We start from the raw sequence: 26,750 nt of genomic DNA, 5'->3' as shown, positions 1-26,750 counted from the left end.
GTCTGCTCTACCTTTTTGTGTCTACATTCTGACTATTGCTGCCCCTCTGTACCCCAGGACTGGAGATCTAACCAAGGCTTCGAGCACAGTAGGCCAGATGCCCTTCTACTTAGTTATTCCCTCAGCCTGGCCTTGACTACTTTATACTCTTTTTCAAATTATTCTTAGGGGTAATTCTTCTGTTTATTAGGTCTATATATTGATAAATCTCATACAATTCATTTCTTAGTTAATTTAAAATTATTCTTTGTATATGGTACTGGGGGTTGGATATAGGACCACTGAGTTACATACCCAATCCTTTGAAATTTTTTATTTATTTTGAGATGAGTTTGGGTAAGTTATACACACTGGCATTGAACTCACAATCCTCTGCCTCAGACTCCCTAGGATTACAAGCACACACCACTGTTTTTTAATTGGCTCAGGCCCAAAACTGTGAGCTTCCTTGCTAATCCTGTGCCAAGGGAAGGAGGATTTTCCCATCTTCCTGTTACTTAAAAACACTTTCCCAGAGCTTTGGTCAGAGGTCTTAAATCTAAATTTCTATCTTTGTAGGCTCCAAGACTTGAATGGCCCCTAATTGCCCCACCCCATCCCTAAGTGAGTGTCCAGTCCAGGTGAGAATTGCTCTAGGAATGATTGCCTTTCCTGGGACCTAAGTATTGATTACATAACTAGGAACAAATAATGAGTGTGTGCACTGGGGTGACAGGTTGGAGGAAAAGGTGAGGTGGAGGCTGGAGACAAAAGATAAAGCTCAGGGGTGGGGGCTAGGCAAACAACCCAACAGCCGGTGGTGTTCTGAGAAGCACAGATTCCAAGAACTGTAAGGAGTTTGGTGTGTCACATGGAGTGAAATACAGGCGTGGGCACATAAAAAGAGGCCAGTTCATGAATGGCTTGTATGCCAGGTTAGGATGGTGAACCTAGTCCTGAGAACAGTGACAGGAAACTATAAAAGATAGCATTAGGATGAAATCATCAGGTTTGAAGACAAACTAATACAATAAATGCTCCTTATATAAATAAATATACGCAGTCTGTTAGAAATTGCTGGAATAGATTTTGCTGGCCACAAAACAATCCCAGAGAGCACTCAAGCACTGACTTTGACATTCCAATCATAACCCTGAACTCTGTCAAAGGACTGGCCTCACTGTGGGGTGGGGGGGGGGAGGCGGACACGTAACTTCCCCAACCTGTTCTGGGGAAGGTGGAGAGATAGGTGCCACGCCCATTCAACTTGTACACATTTTGGAAACACACAACTCTTTGGAGAATGTTTTCCAAAGTCCATCTCCCTTCCCCAGCCTCCAAACTCTTCAGTAAGAAACCCCGAAGTCAGGAAAAAGCTGTGAGCAGCAGCTAGGGAAAGACTGAACATAAAAGTGCCCTGGGCCAGGGGCCAAGGGGTCTATTTTTAGAACTTTTTCTCATTGCCTGTTTATCTTTCAGACTCAGCCTAATGTGTTCCAGGAGAGTGTTAAAAGTTTCTTGGCTGGATGGAGAAGAAAAGCAAGGTGATCTAAGACCAAATGCTAGTAGCAAGGGTGTTAATCTCTGGACTGGGTGTTCTAATTCCCTCAGCTTTCCCTAGGCGCTCCTGAAACAGATTGATAATTCATCCCAGTCCTTCCCAGCCATTTCCACAGGGCCCTGGGAATGTGCAGTTCACAATAGGAAGGTTGTGAGTAGAGGCTTAAACTTTTGTTTAAGGTAAGTGTTCTACCAATGAACTACACTACTGGTTCCTCAGCTCTAAAACACCTAGCTGGCAACCCTGTATCAAACTTCACAACTGGAAAGGAGAGCGCCCCCTTCGGCATCAGGATTCCTTTGTTCCCGGACAGAGGGATAACAATGCATTCATTAACCACAAAATTTGGTGAGTTGTTTTAAGTCACTCAAGCTGCAGGAAAGAGCTGGCGTTGCGTCCCGATTTATATTTTCCTCCAAGGGACAAAATAGGTGGCCCCTGGAATTCTACCGCTTGTAAAACGCGCCACAGAAACGCTCCTAGACTTGTATTGATTTAACCCTTTCCATACTGTGGCCAAGATCGACTTTTAAGGGCGACCTTCCATTTCCCTTGTCTGGTCGCCTCGCTTCACTCCACTGGCCACATCTCGTCCCGAGAAGTCGCTCTCCAGTTCCGCTGTCCTCTCTGCGGTGTCCGGAGACCACGGGGAAGGTCCCCAGGAAGGACTCAGTGCCTGTCCCCGACAACCCGCACGGACGTCCTTAAAGAGCTTGGCCCGCGCCAGTAGAGGCGGGTGTTTTGTTCTTATAAGGAGGAAAAAGTTTCCGTGACATCCAGGAAATGAGTAACTCCGTAGCCCAGTAGAGCTCGGTGGGTGGAGGCTGGGAGGCGGGAACCCGCTGCGGTCCAGTCCCCCGCATCCTTGGATCCCGACAGCCTGCAGACCCTGGACCGGCAGCCTGCAGACCCTGGACCCCGACCCGCGCGCGGAGCCTGGTCCACGCAGTCCCCTCGCCGCAGGCAGGGGGCGGAGGCCGACCGTAAGTCCCTGGCCAGAATACCGGCTGTGCTGCGCCTCACGTGTGGGATAAGGGCGCGATGGGGACCAGGCACCCGGCAAGGCTGCGAAGGAGGTCGCGGCCCGGAGCGCAGGGCAAACGGGGGTGCGGGGAGCGCGGGCGCCTGCGGGGACCTTGGTGGGAACCGACTTTAGGGATTCCTTTAAAGCACGCGTGCATTGTCCCTCGCGGTCACCCGTCGTGTGTGATGCACTAGGGGTCTCTCCGCTCCTGCCCGAGCCGCGGAGCCCCGGGTGCTTCCCGCCATCCGCGGTACCGGCAGGCGCGGCGAGCATCGGAGCCCCAGGCGGGGCCACGTGTCTGTACCTAGAGCCCGGACCTTTAGTACCTAAAGCCGACCTGCGGGGCTCAGCAGCCATGCCTCCCCTTCTGGAAGAAAGGAGTGGGAGTGACGTTTGTTTCTTCGTAGCTTGTGTTGACGCAACAAGGTTGCTTCAGGCCGGATGAAGCCCCTGTCACTTCCTCTTTCTTTCAAGGCCTTTAGTGAAGTAGACCCCATGCTATGCAAAACTCTCTCTTGACTGCAAATGGTCTCTGCCTTTGACACCTAACCCCATCCTCAAGCCCCACTCTGGGTTCCCTCATTCTGGCCGCTGAGGCTCAGAAGCCCCAGGATGACTCCCCATCTGAAATGGGAAAATAATTGAACAGGGGAAGAACGTCATTTAGCCTTTTACCCTGTTGTTTGCCGGATTTCTTAGCATTTACAAACCAGTTGTACTTTGGAGAGGCTACCAGCTAAAGCCAACACAGCTGTGTGGTCCTCAGCCTAGGTTAGCAGTGAAAATGGGGTTGGCTGGGGCTGTGATCACTCACCTGGTTAATAACAGAGCAGGCTGTGTGGAGTTCTGCCTGTCTGCTGTACCTAACTGGCAGTCATTGTTTGCTAATTCCCTGTGCTTTGCTGCTGCTCCAGGCTATTCTGTCTTCAAGTTTTCCACTTGTGGGTAACCACGAAGTGGTTATTCCCTGTGTCTGAATGGATCCCCTGTGTGGGTAATTTTCAAAGATCAGTAATTTCAGGCTCTGGTTTTCAGGGGGCAAAGACCTGAACTTTTAACCTGGTATAACCATCCCAGAGAAGTTGTCACCTCTCTGAGCCCATGAGGAAAAACAGAGTGCCTGGGTAAACATTTCAGAGAGCAAGAAGGTGCAGCAATTTCTAGGGAGATAATTGCCCTCTGTCTGGGTGGAACTTGGTTTTGTGTTTTTCCCTTTTTGGACCTTCTGGGGTTAGAATAAGGAGTCCTGTCTGATAAAAGGATGCCTAGTCTCCACAGAGACAAGTGGTAAGCACCCACACAGAGCACCCCACAAAAGTAGGGTTGAGTCAATAGAGTACACTAACCCAGTTCTTGAAACCACTTCTTCAAGGGACACCACTGGCAAGCCAGAACTTATACAAAGGAGAAAGGCTGGGATTGTGTAGACAGTCCACTCATGAAGGAGAAAGAGACAGCCGGCCACTTCTAACAGGGATGGGAAGTGCAGGACGTGTAACTATGGCTGTCAGGTGTCCAAGCATTGAAACTGGCCCAGTATGGCCACAGATTCTCTGATTAGAAGAAACAGAAAGATGAGGCTCGATAGAACTTTAGAGCTCAGCAGATGTGTTGACCATCAATGTCGGCAGAGGCACGAACATCCACAGGTATGAAGAGGAAGGTGCCTTCTGGGCCCATGCCTCTGTATTTCCCTCTTTGGAGATGAGAGGTACCCACAGTAAGGATGATGGGGCGCTGCAGCCTCGGGCTGTAATGGAGACGTGTACTAAGAAAAGGCCAGGTTTTCCAAAAAAGCAGATCCTGATTCATGGCAGAGGCTGGTCCATCCCCCATTCTTGATGAACTGAGGATGCTGAGAGCTGATGAAAACCATCAGGACTGCTGCTGCCTGTCTTAGCCACTTGTGTGAATCAGAATACATTGCTTCCCTCTTAGCAAGAGGATGATGTTTGGTGCCATTTAAAACCAGGGATTCTGGGGCTGGAGAGATACCTCAGTGGTTAAGAGCACTGACTGCTCTCACAGAGGACCAGGGTTCTATTCCCAGCACCCACATCGTGGCTAACAATTGTCTGTAACTCCAGTTCTAGAAGAATTCAGCGCCCTCTTCTGCACTCTGTGGGCATTGCTTGACACGGGTGCACTTACATACCTGTAGGTAATACACACATATACATAAAATAAAAAAATAATAAAATATTAAAACCAGGGACACCATAGCTAAGTAGCCGGGCTTCATCCCCCAGCCTGGTGCCCTTGAGCAGTACATTATCTGAACAACCAGTCAGCAGCTAATTATTAAGAATTTAATATTGCCCAGTTTCTTTTTCTCCCCCAACCTAAAAGCACTTCACCTGTTTAAACTCATTCAGTCCTTATAGTTGGCCCATATGGTATTTTTATCCCCATTTTACAGATCATGAAACCGAGACCTAGGGAAATAAAGTGTTTGGGAGTCTGGAAGCTGAGTTCTAATCGCTAAGCATGCACAGAGCCTAAAGCAGAGTAAGCTTAAAAGTTGGTTGGGTCGGGGGCTCGTACAGAAAAGAGGAAAGAGCAGTTGCCTTTTTCCTTGTTAAAGGACAAGATAACAGCCCTCAGCCAATCGAAACAAGGATAACAGACTTTTCCAGTTGGAGAAGGAAAGAAGGAAAGAGGCAAGCCCAGCCTTGACTGTATTTGTGAGGCTTGGCCCAAGCGTCAAGTAACCTTCCTTCTTGATGACTGGTGGTGTCAGATGGAAGACCCACTTTGCAGCCCAGACTGAGAAGGATGAGTAAAGTGCCACCTGGGTTTGGTACAGATAGAAAAGGTGACAGCTACAGGCATGGCCCGGCCTAGGCAGAATCTCCCAAGGAGTAGAAGCAGGTGAGGAGTGTTGAACACGCTTCCCTACTCCTCAAAACCCTTCATCCTCATCTGTGTCCTCTTCCTTCCTCCATCAAATCCTGTTCATCCACACATCTTTCCCAAGACCATCCAGAAAACCTTTGCCAACTCTCTGTTAGCTCCAATTCAATAATCCCTTAGTTCCCACACCGCTGTCTCAGTTTTTAATTAACCGAAACGAGCACTTTAAAGCATAGACCATCCATGGAGGCTCGTGGCCAACAGATTGCCTAGTGGGTGGTATTTACCTGGGTGGATCATGTCACAAGTTTCAGGGGCTTCTTTTAGCTATTCCCACTTAGAAACCCTATTTATATAATTTTTAGGAGGTGGGGAGAGTTGCACTCAGGCTCTGGAATCACCCTGAGAAAGCTCTAGAAAGAAAGTACAAGTCAGAACACAAGCTCATTAATTCATAAGGAAACTCGCTTAACATCACACAGACTGGATGTTGTCTGTTCCCTGCATCCTGGGCAAGCCTGATGGGAAACCTCTGCTGAGCAAACTGGAGTCACAGCCAGGAAGGAGGGTAAGTTGGCACTGATGTCTAGTAGTACAGAGCTCTGTCCACCTCTGAGAACCTCTTGGCAATGGAGAGCTCCATGCTAGGTAGACCTGATACTCACTTCAGCCTGGCTGAACTATGTACGTTCTTTGGCCAGGCCTCAAGGACAGTATTTGCCAGGTAGGCTTTCTCCCTTTATATTTTCATAATGTAGCTTTCCACCTTTTATTTACTTATTTGTTTAGTACTTTGTGAGCAGTAACTCTCAGCTACATATATTTGCATTTGCATAAGATAAACATCATATAATCTCAGGGTTGTAGGGCTGTGCGCTTTGCTGTATGCAAATCAATGGAATGCTCAAGTGACCTGGATGGGTCAATAGAAGCCAAGCACCGAACAAAGAAACATGGTCCTTAATTAGCACTGGGGTCCCAGGGAATGGAAAAACCCAAGTGGCCTCTTAGAATCTGCATAGGACGGGTAGTACTTTGGCTGCCCAAGGGCCACCTGCTCTGCCCAACCGGCCTCTCTCCTTGGTCTCTCTCTGGGGCCACTCTGAATTCATGGTTAGTTTGCCACATCTCCAGATGTTCCAGGACCAAGGAGGCATGGCCTACCTGGGCTTTGGAGGAATAGGTCAGGTTGAATCCTGGCTCTACTGTTCAAGAATTGGGTGTTTTTAGAAGTTGGCAAGTACCTTGTCTATTCCAAGCCTTGGTTTTATCTTCTTTAAGATGAGAATAACCTGTCATCTTAGGGCTGAGTTGGATGAAAAGCACATAGCACAGTGCTTGGCCTAGGCCACAGTGCGACTAGTCTGAGCTTCCAACACAAAAGTCAGTTAAGATTCTGTTCCGAGCTCCCATCAAGCCACTGCTTTGTGTTCTGATGTCTGGACAAAGAGCAAGGCCACGGGGACAGAAGGAGACCCTGTGTCCCTCCAAACTGAGGACAAAGCTGCTGGTCCTGACCTTCCTTGTCTAGTCAGGGAGAGGGAAAGTTGGCTAGAAGTATGGCCTATAGCAGGTACCCAGACAGAAAAGCAAGGTGGGAAGACTTTCTCAAGAGAAAAACACATCTTTTAGAGTGCCCCAGAGGCCCTCTTGAATCTTCCTCAATGGCTAGGACCCCTGATGTTTTCCTATAGAGAACATATACCCCCTCTACCCACATGGCCCATCCAGTGACATCATTGGAATGGAAGTACCTCAGGTGACATCACTGTTGCCCAGGCAACACCATCACCTGGGAGGTGTTGGGAAGGACACATACTACCTCAACTGTAAGACATATGTTGAAGGCCGGGGCCTAGAAGATATAGCCTCCACAGGTATGTTTCTCAGGCTGCAGAGAAGGTGGACCTGGAGGGGGGTGGGTTGCAGTTTTGTGGTCTGAGCTGTGAGCAGGTTGGTGGAGGGTCTTGAGGCCTTGTGTGTGGTCCAAAGAGAAGGCACAGTGTTGACTGCTGCATTTTCTTTATTCTCTGAGCCTGACTGACTTCATACAGGTGCTTCTGCTCCAGCAGTCCAAACCTTCAAGGATGTGTGGGGAAAGACAGGCTGGTTCCGCAATGGATGCCATCAGAAAAGTAGCTTTCCCTTGTCCTCAACTCTCCTTCCTCTCCAAAGAAAAAAAAATCAAGAGTGGCCATGTCCTCACCACAAGGGCTTTTTGTTGATTGAGCAAATAAGACAGGTATGGGCTGTTAGAGACTCAGTAGACTCACAGAGCTTTATGAGCTGAGGCATGGAAGGAAAGGAATGTGTGGAAGCCAAAACCACCCTCCAAGGGGCAGGCAGTTCTGACTGGAATAAGAAAGGCAGTCTGGGAGTTCACTTGTCGCCCCACTCTCCCAGGCCCCGTGGGACTCTACACGTGCTCAGTTAAACCTGTGGAGTCCCTTTTTCAGGAACTCATAGTGGAAGCTGGGGGTATTTGAGAGATACTTGATAGTCTGGGAGTAGTGGTAGAGAGGGCAGCCACGGTGTGTCATCAAAGGGACACACAGAGGACAGAACTGTGTGCTGGACTGAACTCATGACGATTCTGATGCTCTTAATTGCTGACCTGTGGCTTCAGCTTCATCCTCTGAGGCAACGCCTGCTGCTGTCCTTCAGACAGAATTCCAAAGCAAGGGGCCGCCACGAGCCAACACTACTGATGAAAGATGTAAGCACGGGAGAACTCCCCTCCCAGAGAGAAGTGAAAAACAGGTGACATGGCAGTGCTGGCTCTGCAAGGTTTCAGAACCCTGGGCCTTTTAACTTCAAAGTATGTTATTCAAGTTCGATGCAGCTGGGCATTGCATCACATACAGCCTCATGGCCAGTGGAGCAGTGGGTAAAGTAATTGCCCAATTTTTTGTATGGGCATAGCCTTCCTAAGCTTGTAGGTGAGAACTGGAGTATCCTTAGCAGAAAAGACTATTTGTAGGTTACACTTCCACTTGCAAAACTGGTCCCCAAATCACCTGTCAGGACCCTTTGTTCCTACAATCAGAATAGCTTTTATGGAAAATACTGGCTTCATGTACTGTGCATCTGCTCTGAGCAGAGCCCATCCTTGACCCTTCACATGCACTTGCTTCCCCTGCTCCCAATGGCCTCTCAAGGTGCATATTGTCCCAGTTTTCTAGATAGATGAACAGGCCTGGACTTGCCCAGTGTGCCTGAGATGAGATTCAAACTTAGATCGCTTGTCTCCCAGAGCCTTAGACTCTTTGTGCATCTCAGGCCCCCTGCCTGGACTCCACGGCCCAGTGACCAAGAAAGTCACATAAAGAACCCCATAGCTTGAGTGTCAAAAGTGAGACGCCAACAGGCAGAGCACCAACTCCAGACTTGAGCCTTCCTACTTTTTGACATCAGCAGGTGGAGCTCAGTTTTCCTGTCTGTCCAATCATGATAGTTACAAAGATCACACAACATGCAGTACCCACTGAGATGCTCCCATAGGCATCCCTAGGAGAAATACAGAGCCCGTGCTCACCAGATGACTCACTTCCACACAAATAACCACTTGTGGCTTGCCCAGGAGGAGAGGCTCTGTTTCAAAGCTGTCCTGAGCTGCCACTGCATTCTCCTTCTGGGTCATTTCCCCAAAGTGGATGCAAAAGAGTCTCCCAGTAGCACCATCAGGCCTGCAAGGGAGGTGCTGCCATCATCTGGGCCCTGCCTGTCGGTAGAACCATGTGCTCATAACACACTGTTCCCACTGGAGCCTGTTTCAATAGCTCTCTTACAAGCAGGCCTGAAGTTCATGAACAGGTCCTTTGTTTGCTGAGACTTTGTTCTGAGTCTCTGGGGAGGCAGGACTGCAGCACCCTAGGCTGGCGGGAGGGAGGGAAGCGGATGCCCACCCCTGCCTCCAACTGTCCTGAATTTATCCATCTTTGTTCTGTTCTTATCCTTATGCTTTACCCAAATACATAGAGCCCCACCCCAACCTCATACCATGTCAAAAGAGCCCTGTCCCCTTTCCTAATCAGCTATAGAGAAACCTTACTTAGGTCACACCCCTTCTTGTCAGAAGGAATTCATTCTGTCTCCTTAGTGTCCAAATTTCATGTTACCTTCCCCTCCTTAAACAGTAGAGGGAGAGTGGCTCTACTCTGTGCCTCAGTTTCCTTATCTGTAAATGGGTATGAGTGCCTGCCTGCCCCAGAGGTTTAACATGGGGATGATGCACCAAGTACTTGGCACAAAGCTTAAACCTCAAATGTTATGTGTTGGTTGCAGTTACTAAACCCTCTCAAAGCTTGTCAGTGCCACCAGCTTGTCTACTTTTCTCCAGAAAGGACAACTTGCTCACTCTGCCTCACTGCCTTTCTATGGAACCCTGTAATCCTTCTCTGTTTGTTGTCAACTTCTCCCAAGACTCCTTAGCAAGAAGCAGAGTAGCAAAGGGACAGACAAGGCAAGAGAGGCTCTCCTAAAACTTATTTCAGAGTTCATCTATGAGTCTTTTTCTTTGTGAGCACTGGCCTGAAGTTAAGGCCTCAGACCAGAAAGAGCTACAGTAGTCTCCAGGGATATATCTGCAAGGGATTTGAATCACATTTGCGACGGCATTCGGTGCATATCACTGTTAGCTTTGCGTTTCTGACTGCTGGGCCCCTCCTAAGAAGAAAGCATCTAGAAGTTAATTCATCCCAGACTCCCCACTATACTCCAAGAATTTCACAGGCTTGCTTCTGGGAATAAGACTCCATTCATATCCCCAACAATAGACAGAGACACCTCATTGGTGGTGGCGTTCTTAAATCATTCGGGGGCATCCCAGCTTGATGCCCGGCCAAAAAAAAAAAAGATTCCACTCATTCATTCATTCATTCGTTTATTCATTTGTTCAGCAAGCATTCATAGCACAGCTGCACCTCCCACTGATTTGAACCTATTTAGAGGAGTCATGGTAATGCTGCTGAGCAGCTGGCCTGCAGGAGGTTGCTGTTGAGTCTCCTAGGTCATGGGACTCCCTCTTCTTCAGTGACCTTTTTAGAGGGAGGTAGAGGAGACAATTTAGTTAGTGTCCCCGGGCTGCTAAAAAACCTCCAGGGATGTCCACTTTCCTCTTCCCAGAGGAACAAATCAAAGGGAGACCAATACAAATGCCAACATCAATGTCATTTCCAGAGTATCCCATGTGACTGTGTCAATACCTCACCAATGTGCAGTAAGCCTTAGAGTAGATGCTGATGTCATAGCACATAGCAAACCAGGACTCACACCAACCCTTCTGATCATAGAGTGTGGCCCCTTTACTGTACTCTAAGCTTCTACAAACTATTAAAATTCAATTTAGCTGAAGAACCTTGGCCTGTTTCTGGGTGGCCTGAAACATGTGAACTTGACGCTATCCATGGTTGCTCATGGACCTGTGCTCATCAGGTATTATTTGGACATTTATGATGTTCTAGGTGCAGCCTTGGCAGAGCACACTAATTATCGACAATTGCCACCCCGTCCCCATGGCTGGAAAATGACGTGGGGGTAGACTGTCCTGGCTGTTTTGTTTTGGGAGTGTGAATGTGTCCTCACAGATAATTCTGTGAGTAATTTTGCTAACTGTTCCAAGCCTTACTGAAGAGAACTCCTTAGCTCTGACTAACAGGTGTGGGAAGGCAGCCAGGCAGTCTCTCTGTTGTTCAGCCTGGGTCCCCAAAGCAGAGCCCAGGCAAAGAAGCTGACCACAGCTCTTAATTTTTTTACAACTGGATTGGCCTCCCTCTTGCCTTTGTTCCCCTTTATGAAGATGAAAGGGTGTTTTAGATCTTTACAGGCACGATTCTCTCTCTCTCTCTCTCTCTCTCTCTCTCTCTCTCTCTCTCTCCTCTCTCCTCTCTCTTCTCTCTTCTCTCTCTCCTCTCGCTCTCCTCTCTCCTCTCGCTCCCCTCTCTCCTCTCTCTCTCTCCTCTCTCCCCTCTCTCTCTCCTCTCTCTCCCCTCTCTCTCCCCTCTCTCCTCTCTCTCTCTCTCTCTGTAGGAGACCCAGAGAACTTCCTTTCCTCTCCACTGCTCCTCCCCCTCCTTCTCTCTCTAGCCAGCTGGGGCCCAGATACCACTTTCAGATACTGCCTAAGCCCCAGGAGACTGAGCTAGAGACCAGGGTAAGGACTCATAGGTGATTTTGCAGTGGGCAGGACATGGGTGTGGAGGAGCTGGCCTTTCTTGGGCCACGGAAATGGGGTGGCATCCTCTTCTGTGCCTTAGGGGCCCTCCCTGCAGAACTCAGGCAAGCTGCCTTTGGAGCTTTGTTCCCATGCAAAGATCAAAGGAAAAGTGACAGGGGCCCTGGCAGCTCCTTTAATTCCATCCATCCCAAGCTCCTCTGAAAGGGGGGAGTGAGGGCGGGGAGGGCCCAGGGAGGGCTTTATTTTCCTTCTTAGTTACTCCTTGGTTCTGTTCAGGTCCCCCTCTTCTCTAGCAGCTCTGCTCTGTGGTTTGGATCCTGCTTCCTACCCTGTGGCCTGCTCTGCCTGTCCCACCTAGAAGTGGGCCTTGGTGCTCTGCTCAGAGGTAGGGTATGTACAGAACCCAGGGTGGAGAAACTGGAAGTGGTGGGACTCCTGATGGTCCCTCTGCCCTTGAGATGGAAGCTGTTGCGGGTGGGGGGGGTAGTCTACTCTGAGAAAACCCAGTACATGTCTGGGAAATGGTTAGCACTGCATTCCTGTGATTCACAAGTGCTTGTCTCAAGTTTAGAGATGTCTCGTAGGAATCCTAGGAGTCTGGGGTGCCCCCTCAGGCCAGCACACTGTAGGAAACACCTCAAGAAAGTAGAATGATAATCAGCTTTTGTGGAGGTCTTCTTTCAAAAGTTGTATCTCCAGCATAAGCAGTGGGTCCTCAGGATGATGTGTGTCCTTGGCACTGTGAGCAGGTATATGCCATGTACTTTAGGGAGCATTAAGGCAAAGATACCACTACCATCACCACCCCAGCACCCTGGAGGAGCCTGACAGTGGAGAAAAGCAGCATCCTCGTTTATCTTGATGAACCAGCAGGATGGCCACAGGAGACATGGGTCCCGAGCTTCGTCAGTTGTGTGACCTCTAGTCCATTGCTCTACCTCAGTGCCTTGAGCTCCTGCCTGTGAGGGAGGGCTGATGGCACCCTCCCCTAGGGCTGCCTCATGAAATAAGAACACTAAGGACAGGGATCCAGCTGTATGCCAGGGACATTTGTGGAAATGCCTCACCTGCAAAGGCTCCAGATGCTTGCCTGCACTGAGAGCCTTAAGAAGTACAGCCAAGAGTAGTGACACACACCTTTAATCCCAGGAGACAGAGGCAGGTGGATTTCTGTGAGATCAAGGCCAGCCTGGTCTACATAGAGAGTTCCAGGCCAGCTGGGGCTGCAGGGAGACCCTGTTTCAAAAAGACCAAAACAAGGACTGGAGAGATGGCTCCGTGGTTAAAGGATACTGTCTGCTCTTTCAGAGAACATGACTTCGATTCCCAGCACCCACACGGTGGCCAACAGCCATATGTAACTCCAGTTCCACAGGATCTGACACCCACTTCTGATCTCCACGGGCATTGCATGACACAGGTGCACTTATGCACATATAAGCAATACGCTCATACACATAAAATAAAAATAATAAATATTTTTAAAATACCCAAAAAAAGAAAGAAAAAAGGGGGAAAAAAAGTCCAACTGCCTCCCACTGTTCTTCTGTTCAAGAAAGAAGAAATTGTCTCAAGAGTTGGGGGAACCTGGAAGGCCCCTTGAAATGGTTTGGGGGAGGAGCTTACAATGAAGAGATTTGGGTAGTTTTAGCTCACAGAGACTGAGGCACAGATGAAACAGGAAACAGTGGAGATACACAGGAGGTGTTCGGAGAACAGTTGATGATCTGAAGTAGACAGGCAGGGCAAGGAGGGAGCCAAGTCCCTGAGACTGGTTGAGGCCAGGCCTGAACATCAGACTTAAAGCTGTGACCTGTCTTACATGGATAGAGGACTACATGAAATGTGGAAGAACCTCGGGGTTGGGGAAGGGAGCAGTAGGAGGACCCGGATGCTAGGGAGAGCACAGAGGAGCTCAATCCAAAAGTCTGTGCTGGCTGGGATGTGAGAGCCCTGGCTCACGTGGCCTTGATGCAAAGCACAGGCCTGTGCAGAGAAGACTGGGGAGTTGGTGGCTGGGGGAGAGGAGGCTGCTTTGTGTGTTGAACCTGAGACTGCTGTAGCAGAGTGTCCTCGGGGCCAGACTCCCTCTGCATGCTCTAGGAGCATCTTTCCTTGACTGCTCCAGCTCAGATGTCTCGTGGTTCTGTCATCCACCTCTGTCTCCTTTCACCTTTTTCCTCTGTCCTGTCCTTTTTGTCTCTCATAAAGACACTGGTCATTTGACTTAGGGTCCACTTGGGTAGTCCAGGATCTCATCTCAAACTCCTTCAGCTGAACACATCGACAAAAAGTTCCTTTGTACACATAAGGTCACTTTCAGACTCTGAGGATTAGAAGAGTCACATCTTGACAGCTGCCATTCCACCCCCACAGTGATTACTGGATTCTAGATATCCTAAAGGGAATAAATGAGGGGAAAGCAGATATGCCCAGGATTCAGGGGCTGCAGGGGGTGCCTTCCTTGTCTGTTTTACACCTTGCTGACTCCACTCCCGTCTTCCCTCTCCACATCATCCTCTATGGGGAGGATACTGTGATGTGTGTGATTCCCTATGGCTCAGTGCCTCTGCTGTTAAGGAGTCAGGCAGGGGACTGGACAGGAGGATACTTTGTCCATCCTGGGAGATTGACGGCTTCTCTACCATCTTTTGCTTGCCAATGGAGATACACCAACCAGTGGAAAAGCAGAATGGGAAGGCTATGACTCTCTACCCAGAGTTGGCAGGGTCTAGACCACTGTCCTTCCTCTCCCTCTGTTGCCCTGGCCACTCTCATGACTCCAGTCTAGACAAGAGGATTGGCATCCTGGCAGCCTCCTTAAAACTCCTCCTGCTTCCAGGAGTATTTTTGGCAGTATGACCTGGCACTGCCTATGGGTCCAGCCGTCATCCCCATGTGGACAGTAGAATTCACCTCAGTAAAGAGGCCGCCTCCTCACCCAGTGGGTACTTTCCATTGGCTCATTGGTGGTCTTGCTCAGTTACTCTGGATCTCCTCTGGCTTAAGGACCATAGACCTTGCCCTTTAGCATCCAGCTCTCCTTACTGTATAATCTTTAGACTGCCGTCTCTTCTAGTTCCTGGAGAGGCTGTGGGGAAGGAATTGTTCTGGCGTTGATGTAAAGCCCCCAGCACAGGCCTGGAGCACACTCATTCATTCCTCAGACACTCTTGTGATTATTCTTCCCAGGGTTGCTGCTGGGCTGACAAGGAAGACATTGGAACAGCCAGAACCGAGTTTGGGGAAAATGGTTTAGCCAGAGTATTTCAGGGAGGACTGGGCACAGGAAGTAGTAGTTATGCTCAGTGCTTGCTAAAGATGTAGAAGGCAGGTAAATTCCAGAAGGTCACTCTGGAGGAATGCCCCTGGGGGGATGAGGTGGTGGAAAGGAGGTAAGAGAGCATTGTCATGTGAGGGGCTGCAGATGGGGTGCACAGGCCCTGGTGATCCATTGACATATCTGATTAGACTCATGTGATTCTAAAAGAATTTTTGAAATAATAGCCAGCCTTTTAAAATTGAAGGATTCTGCTCTCTTTGGGAGAGAAAAACAAGGTCTTGCTGTTCCCACAGACTGTATGCACTGGGGTGGCGGGTACCTGTAGGTAAAGCATGTGCCCTCCAAATGACCAATGTCCCCACCACTCAGCACTCTGAAACTTTTCCCTGGTAATATAACCTCCCCTCACACTCAATTTTATAATCACTGTTTCAGGAAGAGCAGCTGGCCAAGGAGAAGGGAATGAACCAAGTGGGAGAGGTGGAGGGCAGCTGGAGCCAGGACCACAGGGATGTTGGGTGAAGGAGGTGGAGCACAGAACCACATCCTTTGTACCTACTTTCTCAATTATTTTTTTTGTTGATCTTCCTTCCTCTTTCTTCACTTCCCTTCTTTGCCTGCCTCTCCCTCTCCTGCTGTGAGGGCCCAGCCCCCCTCAGTACCAAGGGAGAAAAGACTTCAGTCCAAGATGCTCCAGTGGTACCTCTGTGTCTCCAATGGCCCTTGCCAGGACAAGGGACAGCTCTGTCAGGCTTTTCTTCTCTCCCATGTTCTCAAAGGGTGAGTGCTGTCATGGCAGATAGTGCTACATTGAGAGCGATGCTGACTGAGTCCCAGGGCTGGATCCTGAATTGACCAACAATGGAGTTGGTGGAGACAGGCAACTTGCATGTCTTTTTCTACCCTGGCCATCTCCCAGTGGTGCTATCGGTTCCCACTGACAAGCTGGGAGACTGTGCTCTGTCTGGCCCACGCAGGGTGAACTGGGGGCTTCAGAACACTCAGCTTTGTGACTGTGCTGGCCCTGCAGGTAAGAAAGCAGAACCAGTGAGTAAACTGACCTTGTGAAGACCAGGGCAGCAGCCTGACCATGTAATAGCCTTCAGAAGGGGGAGGTAGGCTTGATCCCACACGAAGCTGGTCTCACAGTAGGTGGGGAAGGGCTCTTCTAGAGAGAAGTGTGGAATTGGGGGTGGGATGTAGAAGAGAGCCCCCTCAGAGCTGCTCCACCTTGGACTCCAAGCTCCGAAACGAAGTCTGAGGCCGAAAAGAGCCTTGTAATCAACTGATCTTTCATCACATGCTTCTCCAAGGCCTAAGAAGCTTGAGAGTCAGCTGGCCTGATGATTTGGATGATCGCCACTGACACTGGTGGCCAGGAAGTGCCCCTAGGTGTGGGAGGTAATAAGACTCAGTTCCCATCAACCTCCTGAGAAGTGGATGGAGAACAGAGGGAAGGGCAGAGTCAGCTGAGGTATTGCTCATGTTCTGCAGACCATCTGTGTCCATCAGACCATCAGTCTCTTCTATAAGAGGGATAGTGTAACTGCCTAACTGATGTTCTAAAAGTTAAATGACGAGCACATGCAGAGAGCCCAACATCATGCCTTACATGAGGTAACATGTACAAAGTGCTTAGCAACATGCCTGACATGGGGTAACGTGTACAAAGTGCTTAGCTTCATGCCTGACATGGGGTAACATGTGCAAAATGCTTAGCATCATGCATGACGTAGGGTAATAGGAACAAAGCGCTTAGCACTGTTCCTGGCATGGGTAGGTAACATATACATACATAGTGCTCAGCATTATGCCTGGCATGGAGTTACAGGCAGAATGCTTAGCATTGTGCCTGACATGAGATAACTCATAATAATGAAAACATCTTTTTCTGCTCCTCTGCTGTGTGGGAATTCCTCCCAGATGCTCTGTAGGAGGGCCAAAGGACGATGTCCATTCTGCTTCAGCCCCTTCCATATCACCCTGAAGGTCCAGCCATTCTCCTCTTTAGGCCTCAGTTTGCTTGTCTGTAAATGGGACTTAGATTGTACAACTCTAAATTCTGACTTTCTCAGTATTGGCTTTATTTCCTCTGAAAACAACTATGAACCTCATTAGCTAGAATTGGAAACCCCAACACAAGGCCAGGCACACACATAAGATTCAGCCCAAACTTAGGATAGTTTGGGTCTCCCTTGACTCCTTTCTTGGAGGGGCTAGAACTTAGACAGTGAGAAAGGCTCCAAGTCAGAGAGAGAAAGAAAGAGAGAGAGAGAAAATGTGCACACAGCGTGGACCAAAAGGTGTCTTCTGCCATTAGCCACCTCCTTTATTCCACTTCAGAAAGGAAGCCAACATTTGTTCCTATTGACTCTGAATACCTGGCCAAGTCTGGAGCTGCTATCGTAATTAATTAGCAGAAGTAATTGTATCTGACAGGCTGGGCCAGGCACGAGCCCTTGGCAAGTTTCAGAATCCAGCTGTGACCCTCAGGAACCCCACCTTCCTCCTCCCCTGAGGGTACCTGGCTTGGGAACCTGACTTTGGAATAGGTGGTCCTCAGACTTGAACAGTAGGCTCAAGAATCACCTGGAGGGTTGGCTAAAACATGGGTGCTAGGCCCCGGCCCTGGCATTTCTGATCAGCTGGCCAGCTGCATGAATAGCAAGTGCACAGGTGGTGCTGCTGCAAGCAGTTTGGGAACCACTGTTCCAGAGGGAAGCACTGGGACACTTCTGTGGCTAAGATTAGAGGCATCCAACCCTGGGTTGCAGTAGACCAGTGACAGGGCAGAGGAGGAACATAGGCTTGTTGAGAATTCTCTCTGGAAGGAAAGGAGGGATTGACTCTGGAGTCAGGAGATTGATTACACAGTGACACCTCCCCAGTGTATGTGTCAAGAAAGGCCTCCAGACAATACAGAGCACCCCCCACCCCAAGAACATGAATAAAGCTCTCCCTCTGTGTTTTCATAATTCATTAGGCTTTTATGCCCCAGCATGGTACTTCAAGGCTCTCTGACTTCCCATGTGGATTGTAAGGTTTTTCTTGCCAGGGAGTGGGTGGTGTTCATCACTGGGGGCAGTGTTCATTGTTGAGGATCCTAAAGCATCCAGTTTTTTTCCTTGTACTCAGTAGGTGCTCTGTCGCTATAGCATAGTAGAAAGCCTGGGCTTTGCAGGCAGATGCAGAACGATTTGAATTTCAGCCTGGCTTTGACTTTTGTAGCCACATGTCTAGAAAGTTCTTTGAGCTTTAGATAACATGAAACAGGGATCATGGTCACCTCTTGGAAGGTCACTGTCATCACTGTGGACAGGACCCAGCACATCCTAGTGAGGGCTTGACAGAAGGGAACTATGGCTGATAGTTAACTGTTAGTGGTTTGTTTACCAAAGCTGTGGTAGGAGTGCTCTAGAGTGCAGGAATAAGCAGCTCCAGTAAACAGCCATCTGGATTTCTCTTCCAGGGTCTTGGGCTTCTGTCCAGCCCTACAGGAAGAGTCTGGTAGAATACCATTCTTGGCCACCACCTTCAACCTTTCACCCAGACACCCAGAAGCCACCATCTTTCCCCAACCTCTATATCCCATAACCTGGCTCTTTGCCAGGCTAAGTTTAGCTATGAACTGTATGAGCCACCCTCCCTGTGGGTGAGGTGGAGGGTGGAAAGGCATTCAGCAGGCTTCCTGTTGGCTTCCTAGCAAGCAGGCTAAAGCCTGCCAAATGACCCAAGTTTATTCTTAAAGCCAAGGCTACCAACAGATGTTACAGATCACAGGTGTGGGAGTCTCAGACTGAGAGCTTTGGGAACAGCAGAGGTAGACATCCTTGGAATAAAAGAAAGGTGCTCTTTGGGGAAGGGTGTACATACACATATGCACATGTGAGTGTGCATGCACGTGCACATATCCCTGATTTACAAAACCTTCCAAACTACCTGTCCTATTTATATGATCTGCACATATCCCAGTGTTTTTTCTCCTGTCTGAGGCCTCTAGTGGTCCTTATTAACTAGGAAACCCAACTTTGGGTCATGTGCACCAAACATCTACAACCCATTCACTATCTCGCCTGTCCCTCCTGCCCCATTGCTAGGGCTCTGCACACAGCCAACCTGTACCGAAGGTTAGCAAGGAACAAAATGATAGCTGGGATAGGATCCCTGGGAAGGAGGCCATGATTGAGTGAGGAGGTGAGTCAGTGGGAACTCCTGACCTGCAAGAGGATCTCAGGCTCCAAAGGATTCTCCCCCATTTGCTGGGAGGCAGGGTGGATGGAGCACTGTGCCAGCCAAGGAACAGTAGAGCGTTTTGTGCTTTCAAAGCACTTTCCAGCATGCGTTCCTCCACACCCTAAACCTTGGGCAGGTCTGGTATGCTTGGCTGGTGAGAAAACAGGCCTGTGGAAGCTGAGGGGAAAGAAACTGGCATTTGTGGGGGTGCCTGTTCTGTGCCAGGTATTATGCTAAGCACAACATGTATCATTTTATTCAAGCTTCACAACAGCAGGTAGCATTCTTCCTGTTTGACAGATTGAGTGATTTGTCCAAGGTGCACATTCTGGCTTCTAACCTGGCCTGCCTTCTCCAAGTCCATTCTCTTAATCCCTGGGTTTTGAGTTCTGAACAAGGGGGGTCCTAGAGCCAACATCCTCCAGCAGGCAGTGGGCAGTGATCAGGTGGCATAACCAAACCTACTGGGTAGGAAGGTAAAGAACTTTCCAGGCTGGGGCTTATGGCATCACCCCTCAGTGGGTGACCTGCTCCCCTCAGCTGACATGGAAGCTGACTCTTTCCCACTTTGGAAGTTGCCAGGGCTGTGACTGTCCCCAAAGGTGACTGAGTTGCAGGGACCTTGAAGTATACCTCAGAACCTCCTATTTCTCCTATCTGGTTACCATCTGGTATCATGCTGGTGGTAGGTACCCTCGTAACCTCAAAACTCTGATCCACACATATGAGCAAGTCTCAAAATTCTGCTTGGACCACCCTGGTGAAACCGTCCCTTGCTATTTCTGTGATGTGGAGACCAGGGCTGCTCTGTTTCTGCAATTTCCAGCATGCTACTCCTGGGCTTGAGGGTGGGAGGCTGGCTGACTGCCCCCTGGACATTTTTCCCATCCCACCCCCCTTCCAGTCTGACTTCCTACACTTTTTCCTGTCCCTCACTTCTTGCTCTGTTAAACCTGTGAGCTCTTCAGAGCTGAGCCTGAACTTGTCAGCACTTGGAATTCCCTGAAGCTAGATCTTCCACCCTAGCCCCTTTGGATCCTGCTGACAAGTGCCTTTGTATGTGGGGTGGAGCTGTCTGAGTCACACTTGATCAGCACCTTTGCCCTGGCCAGCTGCCAACTCAGGGTACTAAGTCTATATCTTGTCCCTCGCTGGAGGTAGTCTGCTGAGGCATCCTCACCTGGTGACTGAACCCCTTCTCCTATATACCATAAGGGCAAGAATTTCATCATGCTGAAGCCAAAGAGCTCAGGAATTCCTGTTAGCTAGTGGTAGCTTGCTAGAGGGGATTGGGAGAAGCCCCTTGGGTTCTCTTTTTTTGTCCAATGACAATCTCAAGATGGCCGTTGTCTTTGCAGAGGTCACAGGAAGCAAAGGGACAAGGCAGGTCCAAAAAGGGAAGACTGTTAATTCTCAAGGTTCCTGCTAGAAAAGGAGAGGGTTCTAAGGTGAGGCTTATACAGAGGTGCCCCTTATCCTAGACCCCCACGTAGTACCTGAAGTCAGTCACAAATGGTACGTACTGAAGGCTGCATATGCTTTGTCTCCACTGCATATATATGGACACACCTAATGCCTTTACCTCCACTTACCCATACATTAAGACTACAACTTTTGCAGTTTGAGGTCCAACAGTAACACCAATGTGAATTCTTTTCCTTCTTGATAATTCATAGGCAGGAGATTCATTCTTATACTTTACCAGCCTTGGCATATGACTTTGTTTCTTTACTGGAGAACTTTCTTTTCACATAAAAGAAGCCTTTTGCTGCTTCTCATCAGCAAACTACCAGTATCATGACTTTTGTGCTTAGGGCTATTAATTAAGTAAAATAAGGGTTACAAGCACTGTGATTCCATGAGACAGTCAATCTGATAACCAAGGTGGATACCAGTTACTAATCAGTGGGTAGTGTATACTAGGTAGATATGCTGGACAGATGTATGGTCCATAGCCCAAGAAGAAAAGACTAGAACAGCATGTGGTTTCAATACATTACTCAGAATGGCTACAACTTAAAGCTGCAGGTTGAAGCTTTGGAAAGTGAAATTGTAGGTGGTATTGATGAGACTACTGTACTGTATGACAGCATCCTCAGATTTTGATGTGGATAGTTTTCCTTTTTTTTTTTTGATCTTTTTGAGACAAGCCCCAGCTGTCCTGGAACTCACTATGTAGACCAGGCTGGCCTTGAACTCACAGAAATCCACCTGCCTCTGCCTCCCAAGTGCTGGGATTAAAGGCATGCGCCACCACACCCGGCAATAGATTCTTTTTGAGTATGTCAGGAGTGGGGCTGGGATTCTGCATTTGGTTTTCTGTTTGTTCATTTTGTTTTGTTTTTATTTTTATTTGTCTATGTCTGTATGTGTCTATGTGCACATGTGTACATGTGTGCATGTGTGTGAACATGTACACAGGTACCCTCAGAGGGCAGAAGAGAGTGTTGGGATTCCTGGAGCTGGAATTATAGGCAGTTGTGAGCTGCTTGATGCGGGTGCTTGGTTCTCTGTAAGAGAAACAAGCATTATTAACTGCTAAGCTGTTGTTCCAACCCCTATTTTTTTTGTTTTGTTTTGTTTTGAGATAGGGTCTCACTCTGTAGCTCAGACTGGCCTAGAACTCACTATGTAGTCTAGGTTGACCTCAAATTTGTGGCAGTCCTCTAGCCTTGGTCTCCTAAGTACATGAGCTACCACACCCAGCATGATTCTGGGTTTCTAACAAGATACTTCAGCCAGTGTTTTGTGTATCACAATTTCATTTGCAAAACTTAAGAGTTTAGTCTTTCTCCCAAAAGTTACCTTATATAAGGCCAAAAAATCCATGTGTCCTGGGGAGGTGGGGTGGCTAGAGGTCAGATACAGAATTCAAATGCCTTGTAAAAAGAAGCCAGTGACATCAGTCCTGTGATCCTGTGGGGCTACTTTCACATTCTATTTGTGCCAGGAAACCTAGGCTCAGAGATAGGCGTTAACATGCCCAGAGCCACATAGCTATTCAGTGAGAAGGCTAGCTTTGGAACCTGTTGTTCTTAACCACCAGGTTTACTGCATTGTAAGAAGACACATTCACTGGACAGAATTCAGTGGAGCAATGTTTGATTGAAGCCTAGTTTTTGTTGTTGTTTTTGAATGGTAAAAAATAACTCAAGTTAATTTAAAGAAAAAGGAATTCTTTACTGAATCATATGACTGCAAAAGCCTGGAAGTAATAGCTTCATGCACAGCCGGGTCCTGGCTCTATTCTATGTTGGTGACTTTTCTCAGGCAGGTCCCCCTCAGGGTTAAAGAACAGTGCACAATGCAGATGTAATCCTGTTACCAGACAACCCTAGCCACAGAGAAGAATCTCCATTGGCTCAAAATGTCACATATTCATCACTGAACCAATCACTGTGGCTGTAGCTATGGCTGTGTGGATAATCTTCATTGTCAGGAGTCTGGGTTCTATGCTTACCCCTGGAGCCATCCCCTGCGATAAGGACCAGGAAGAAAGAAGGTTGGCCATCAGGATCAGTGGGGTGCTGTCTCCACCAAGAGGAATGTTCTGGCAGATAAAAAGAGATGTCCACAGCAAGTGTAAGCCTTGGAGTCTTTCTCCAAGGCTGGACTGGAGCATGGAACACTTTCACAGGGGACAGCTTGGGGCTGGCTAGGAGAAGAACCAAGACAGTCACTAGCTCTGTGTGGCAGAGGCTGGTACTAGGGTCCAGGGAGATGTGGCATTGAATGAAGTATAGGAGTGACACACAGTCTCTCTCTGTTCCCAGGAACAGTATCGTCATGGCCATGGGACTCTTCCGGGTATGTCTGGTGGTGGTGACAGCCATCGTTAACCACCCGCTGCTCTTCCCACGAGAGAACGCCACGGTGCCTGAAAACGAAGAGGAGATCATCCGAAAGATGCAGGAACACCAAGAAAAGCTACAGCTGGAGCAGCTGCGCCTGGAGGAGGAGGTGTCCCGGCTGGTAGCTGAGAAGGAGGCCCTGCAGCAGGTGGAAGAGGTAGGCCAGCAGCAGTCGGAGGCCCACACGGCCTGGGATCTGTGGAGCACACTCTGTATGATCCTTTTCCTGATCATCGAGGTGTGGCGGCAGGACCACCAGGACGGGCCTTTGCCGGAGTGCCTGGGCGCAGATGAGGATGAGCTGCCTGGGCTGGGGGGCCCTCCACTGCAGGGCCTCACCCTGCCCAATATGGCCATTCTGGGCCACTTTTACGAGCGCTGTATCCGAAGTGCCACGGCAGATGCCGCCCGCACACGGGAGTTTGTGGAAGGCTTCGTGGACGACCTGCTGGAAGCTCTGAGGAGCCTCTACAACCAGGACACTGACATGGAGATGGAGGATTTCATCGGCGTGGGCAGCATGTACGAGAACTGGCAAGTGGACAGGCCACTGCTGTGCCACCTGTTTGTCCCTTTCACACTCCCGGAACCCTACTGCTTCCACCCGGAACTCTGGTGCTCCAGCCGCTCAGTGCCCCTGGATCGTCAGGGCTACAGCCAGATCAGGGTGGCCCGGGCTGATGGGGACCCTCTGGGCTGTATCTGTGGCAAGACCAAGCTTGGGGAAGACATGCTGTGTCTCCTTCACGGCAAGAATCATGAAACGTGGTTCAGCAGTGGCCAGGGCCTCAAAATGGAGGACCTGCTGGGCTCTAGCGAGTCCCCATACCTAGATGCCATGCGGGTTATGAAGTGGTTCCAGACATCCCTCACCAGAGCCTGGCACCTCATTGCCCACAAATACGAGTTTGACCTCGCCTTTGGCCAGCTGGACACCCCAGGGTCTCTCAAAATCAAGTTCCGCTCAGGGAAGTTCATGCCCCTCATCTTGACTCCTGTGATCCAGTGCCATGACTCAGACCTCTACTTTGTCTCACACCTCCCCAGGGAGCCCTTTGGGGGAACCCCTGTCTCCAGCACTGACTGGCTCCTGTCCTTTGCTGTCTATGAGCGACAGTTCCTCCGGATGATAGCCAAGGCTCTGCCTGAGGGTGCCTGCCACCTCAGCTGTTTGCAGATCGCCTCCTTCCTGCTCTCCAAGCAGAGCCGTCTGACTGGCCCCAGTGGGCTGAGCAATTACCACCTGAAGACAGCCCTGTTGCACCTCCTGCTGTCCCGGCCTGCTGCAGACTGGAAAGCTACCCAGTTGGACGTTCGCCTGCGGGAGCTGCTCTGCTTCCTGGAGAAGTGCCTACTGGAGAAGAAGCTCCATCACTTCTTCGTGGGCAACCGCAAAGTGCCTGAAGCCATGGGACTCCCAGAGGCCTTGCTCAGGGCGGAGCCTCTCAACCTCTTCCGGTCCTTCGTCGTACAGCGGACTCTCTACTGTAGCACAGTGGCCTCCTTCTATGAGATGCTTAAGAATGCCCCAACACTTATCAGCGAGTATTCCCTCCATGTCCCCTCTGACCATACCAGCCCACCCCCAAAAGCTGTTGTCTTGTAGAGCGTGGAGAGCCTGAGAATCCAAGGCCAGGAGTGTCCCACGTCTACCTTAATGGGTCTCTACAACCTAGTGCAGGAAACACGGCAGGCCTGCAGGGGCGCTGAGGTTCAGCTTGCCAGAAAGCCAGGTCCTGCAGAGTAAAGGAAACACAAGTCCAGCTGAATGCTGGTTTGCCTTTCCTCCACTGAGGCTTGTTGGTAAGGCCGTTCATTGGGGTTTGGGGGCTGATCACAGTAAATGATGATGATGACAACAGAAAAGTCTCTGGACACTGAGGTGGAGAGAATGCAGGCACTGATTTGAATGTCACCTTTTTATACCCTGGTCCAATCTGTGCCTCTTATCAATAGAGGATCATCTAGAAAGCTACCAGGAACCAGATTAAAACCTAGCATCTCCATTCCAGGAACTCTTGGCCCCAGTCATCTACAGCCAAATTATGAATGAGGACAGATGTGGGAATTCAGTCTTTGAGCCACATCATGCACAAAAATAGAGGTCCAAGACCCCAAGTGGCTAATGTGTCTATTATTATACAGAAATGGGTACTTTGTGGTAGAGAGTTTAAAGTCGGCCAGTTTTCAGCCACATTTCTCACTCAGGTGTACCCCTTCCCCTGCCCCTTTACTAGTGTGCCAAGTCCCAAGCACCATAGGTGCCATTTACCACAGCAGCCCCTCGCCTCTCCCCGTCCTCTAAGCTGGTCTCATCAGCCAGCAGTGTGGTAAGGGATGGCAGATACTGAAGTTGGAAGCTCATCTAGAGAAAGATACTGGGTGACTAGGGCAGAGCCAGTCAAGTGCTGTGGGTCTGGCTTATAGTCCAGCCTACTCTGGAGAGAGTTACAGAGCCCTGGGGTGAGGATTGCCATAGCCCTGAGCTATCCTCAGGGTCCCAGTCCTGGGGAAGGGTAGGCTTATAAAACTAGAGATGCTATGAAAATCCAGGTCTGGGCCACAGACACAGAGCCCCTCCCAGGTCCTCATTCCAGGGAAATTCGCTCACTGCACACAGCCCACCTTTTCTGCATGGCCCTTGATGACCACATGGATAACCCAGAACTAGGGATGGCAGGGGCTGGGCTGACTGGAACTCCGAGTGAGTGCTGCCGCACAGTCCGGGGTACTCAGCAGTGCCATTGGCCTCAGACAAAACACCAGAACCTGAGGCTAGAGCTCCTAGCCTCTCCACACCTGGTTCAGAGGACTTGTGAACCTCTTATCCACTTACGCTTCACTGGTCGTTTGAGATTTTGTCTGAGCATCTCTTCAGTAACCTTTGCAGCAGACCAAGGAGGAAGTGAGGAGGGGCAAGGGACCTGTCCTCCCTCCAGAAAAGCCACATTGACAGGGGTGCTGCCCAGGCTACCCCCAGCCTCATGCATGCTTTCACATGGCCTCAGGAAACTCCTAAAGATGGACCATTTAGCCATCACGGTTAGTGATATGGTAGAGAGAATCTGCTGCGTGCAGGACAGCCAGAGACTACTGGAAGCGGTGGTGCGCGCACAAGTTGGACTGGGCATGCGTGGTCTGCCCCTTCCCTGTCTCACAGTGACAACTCAGGACTCAGTAAATGCTCCTGCACAGGTGTGGCTGTGACAGAAGCCCTGAGCCTCCTAATCTGTTGGGCAGATGTCCTTATTTATTGTCATCCGTGCCTTTTCCCCGTTCACCCTTATCCCGCTATGCTTTGAAGAGAGCCTAGCAATCAGGAATCAGCCTCCATAAGCAAAGACCAAGCCTGGATCTTGGCTTCCCCTTCACTTCCGGGAGAAAGTTCGCTCTGGCGTCTTGTTTAGACGGCGTTTGGTGGGACCTGTTATGAACCAGTACTGCTTCCAAAGCAGCAGGGTTTGGGGGGTTTCATGCTGCCTTATTTATATTAAAGGAAGAATTAAATTCTTGTAAGAAGTAGAATCGGTTACAGTGTTGGTTTTAACTTCAGGAAATCGTTTAGGCTCCCAAGGCAGAGTTGGGGATAAGGGCGGACTTCCTGTTGGCAAGCAAACTTTCACTCCCCTTTTATTCCTACGCTTTCAGGAAACTTTTAAAAATGACAAAATGGAACATTTCTGCCTCTCGGGTAGCATGCGCACTGCCTTCGGAGTTTCTGAAAGGACCTTGAAAGCCTGCCACAGGGCAGATCCCAACACAAGACCTTATTTCACAGAGCTGTACAAAGA

General features: G+C 49.5%; 1 protein-coding gene across 1 annotated transcript; it reads left to right on the top strand.

The window, feature by feature from the left end:
- The first annotated feature begins 2,333 nt into the window (after positions 1 to 2,333).
- On the top strand, positions 2,334 to 25,041 carry Itprip (inositol 1,4,5-trisphosphate receptor interacting protein). The gene is made up of 2 exons (XM_017801214.2): positions 2,334 to 2,523; positions 22,882 to 25,041. The coding sequence occupies exon 2, from the start codon at positions 22,895 to 22,897 to the stop codon at positions 24,563 to 24,565; it is 1,671 nt and encodes a 556-aa protein (XP_017656703.1). The 5' UTR covers positions 2,334 to 2,523; positions 22,882 to 22,894; the 3' UTR covers positions 24,566 to 25,041.
- The last annotated feature ends 1,709 nt before the right edge of the window (positions 25,042 to 26,750 follow it).

Source organism: Nannospalax galili, unplaced genomic scaffold, assembly GCF_000622305.1.
Source record: "Nannospalax galili isolate Female #2095 unplaced genomic scaffold, S.galili_v1.0 scaffold161, whole genome shotgun sequence".
In the NCBI taxonomy this organism is placed as follows: Eukaryota; Metazoa; Chordata; class Mammalia; order Rodentia; family Spalacidae; genus Nannospalax; species Nannospalax galili.
The sequence above is the reverse complement of the archived record's forward strand: the minus strand, read 5'-3'. Positions and strand labels throughout refer to the sequence as shown.

Excerpts from the sequence above, each read along its gene's own strand:
- Itprip (XM_017801214.2), top strand. The coding sequence starts at position 22,895 with ATGGCCATGGGACTCTTCCGGGTATGTCTGGTGGTGGTGACAGCCATC.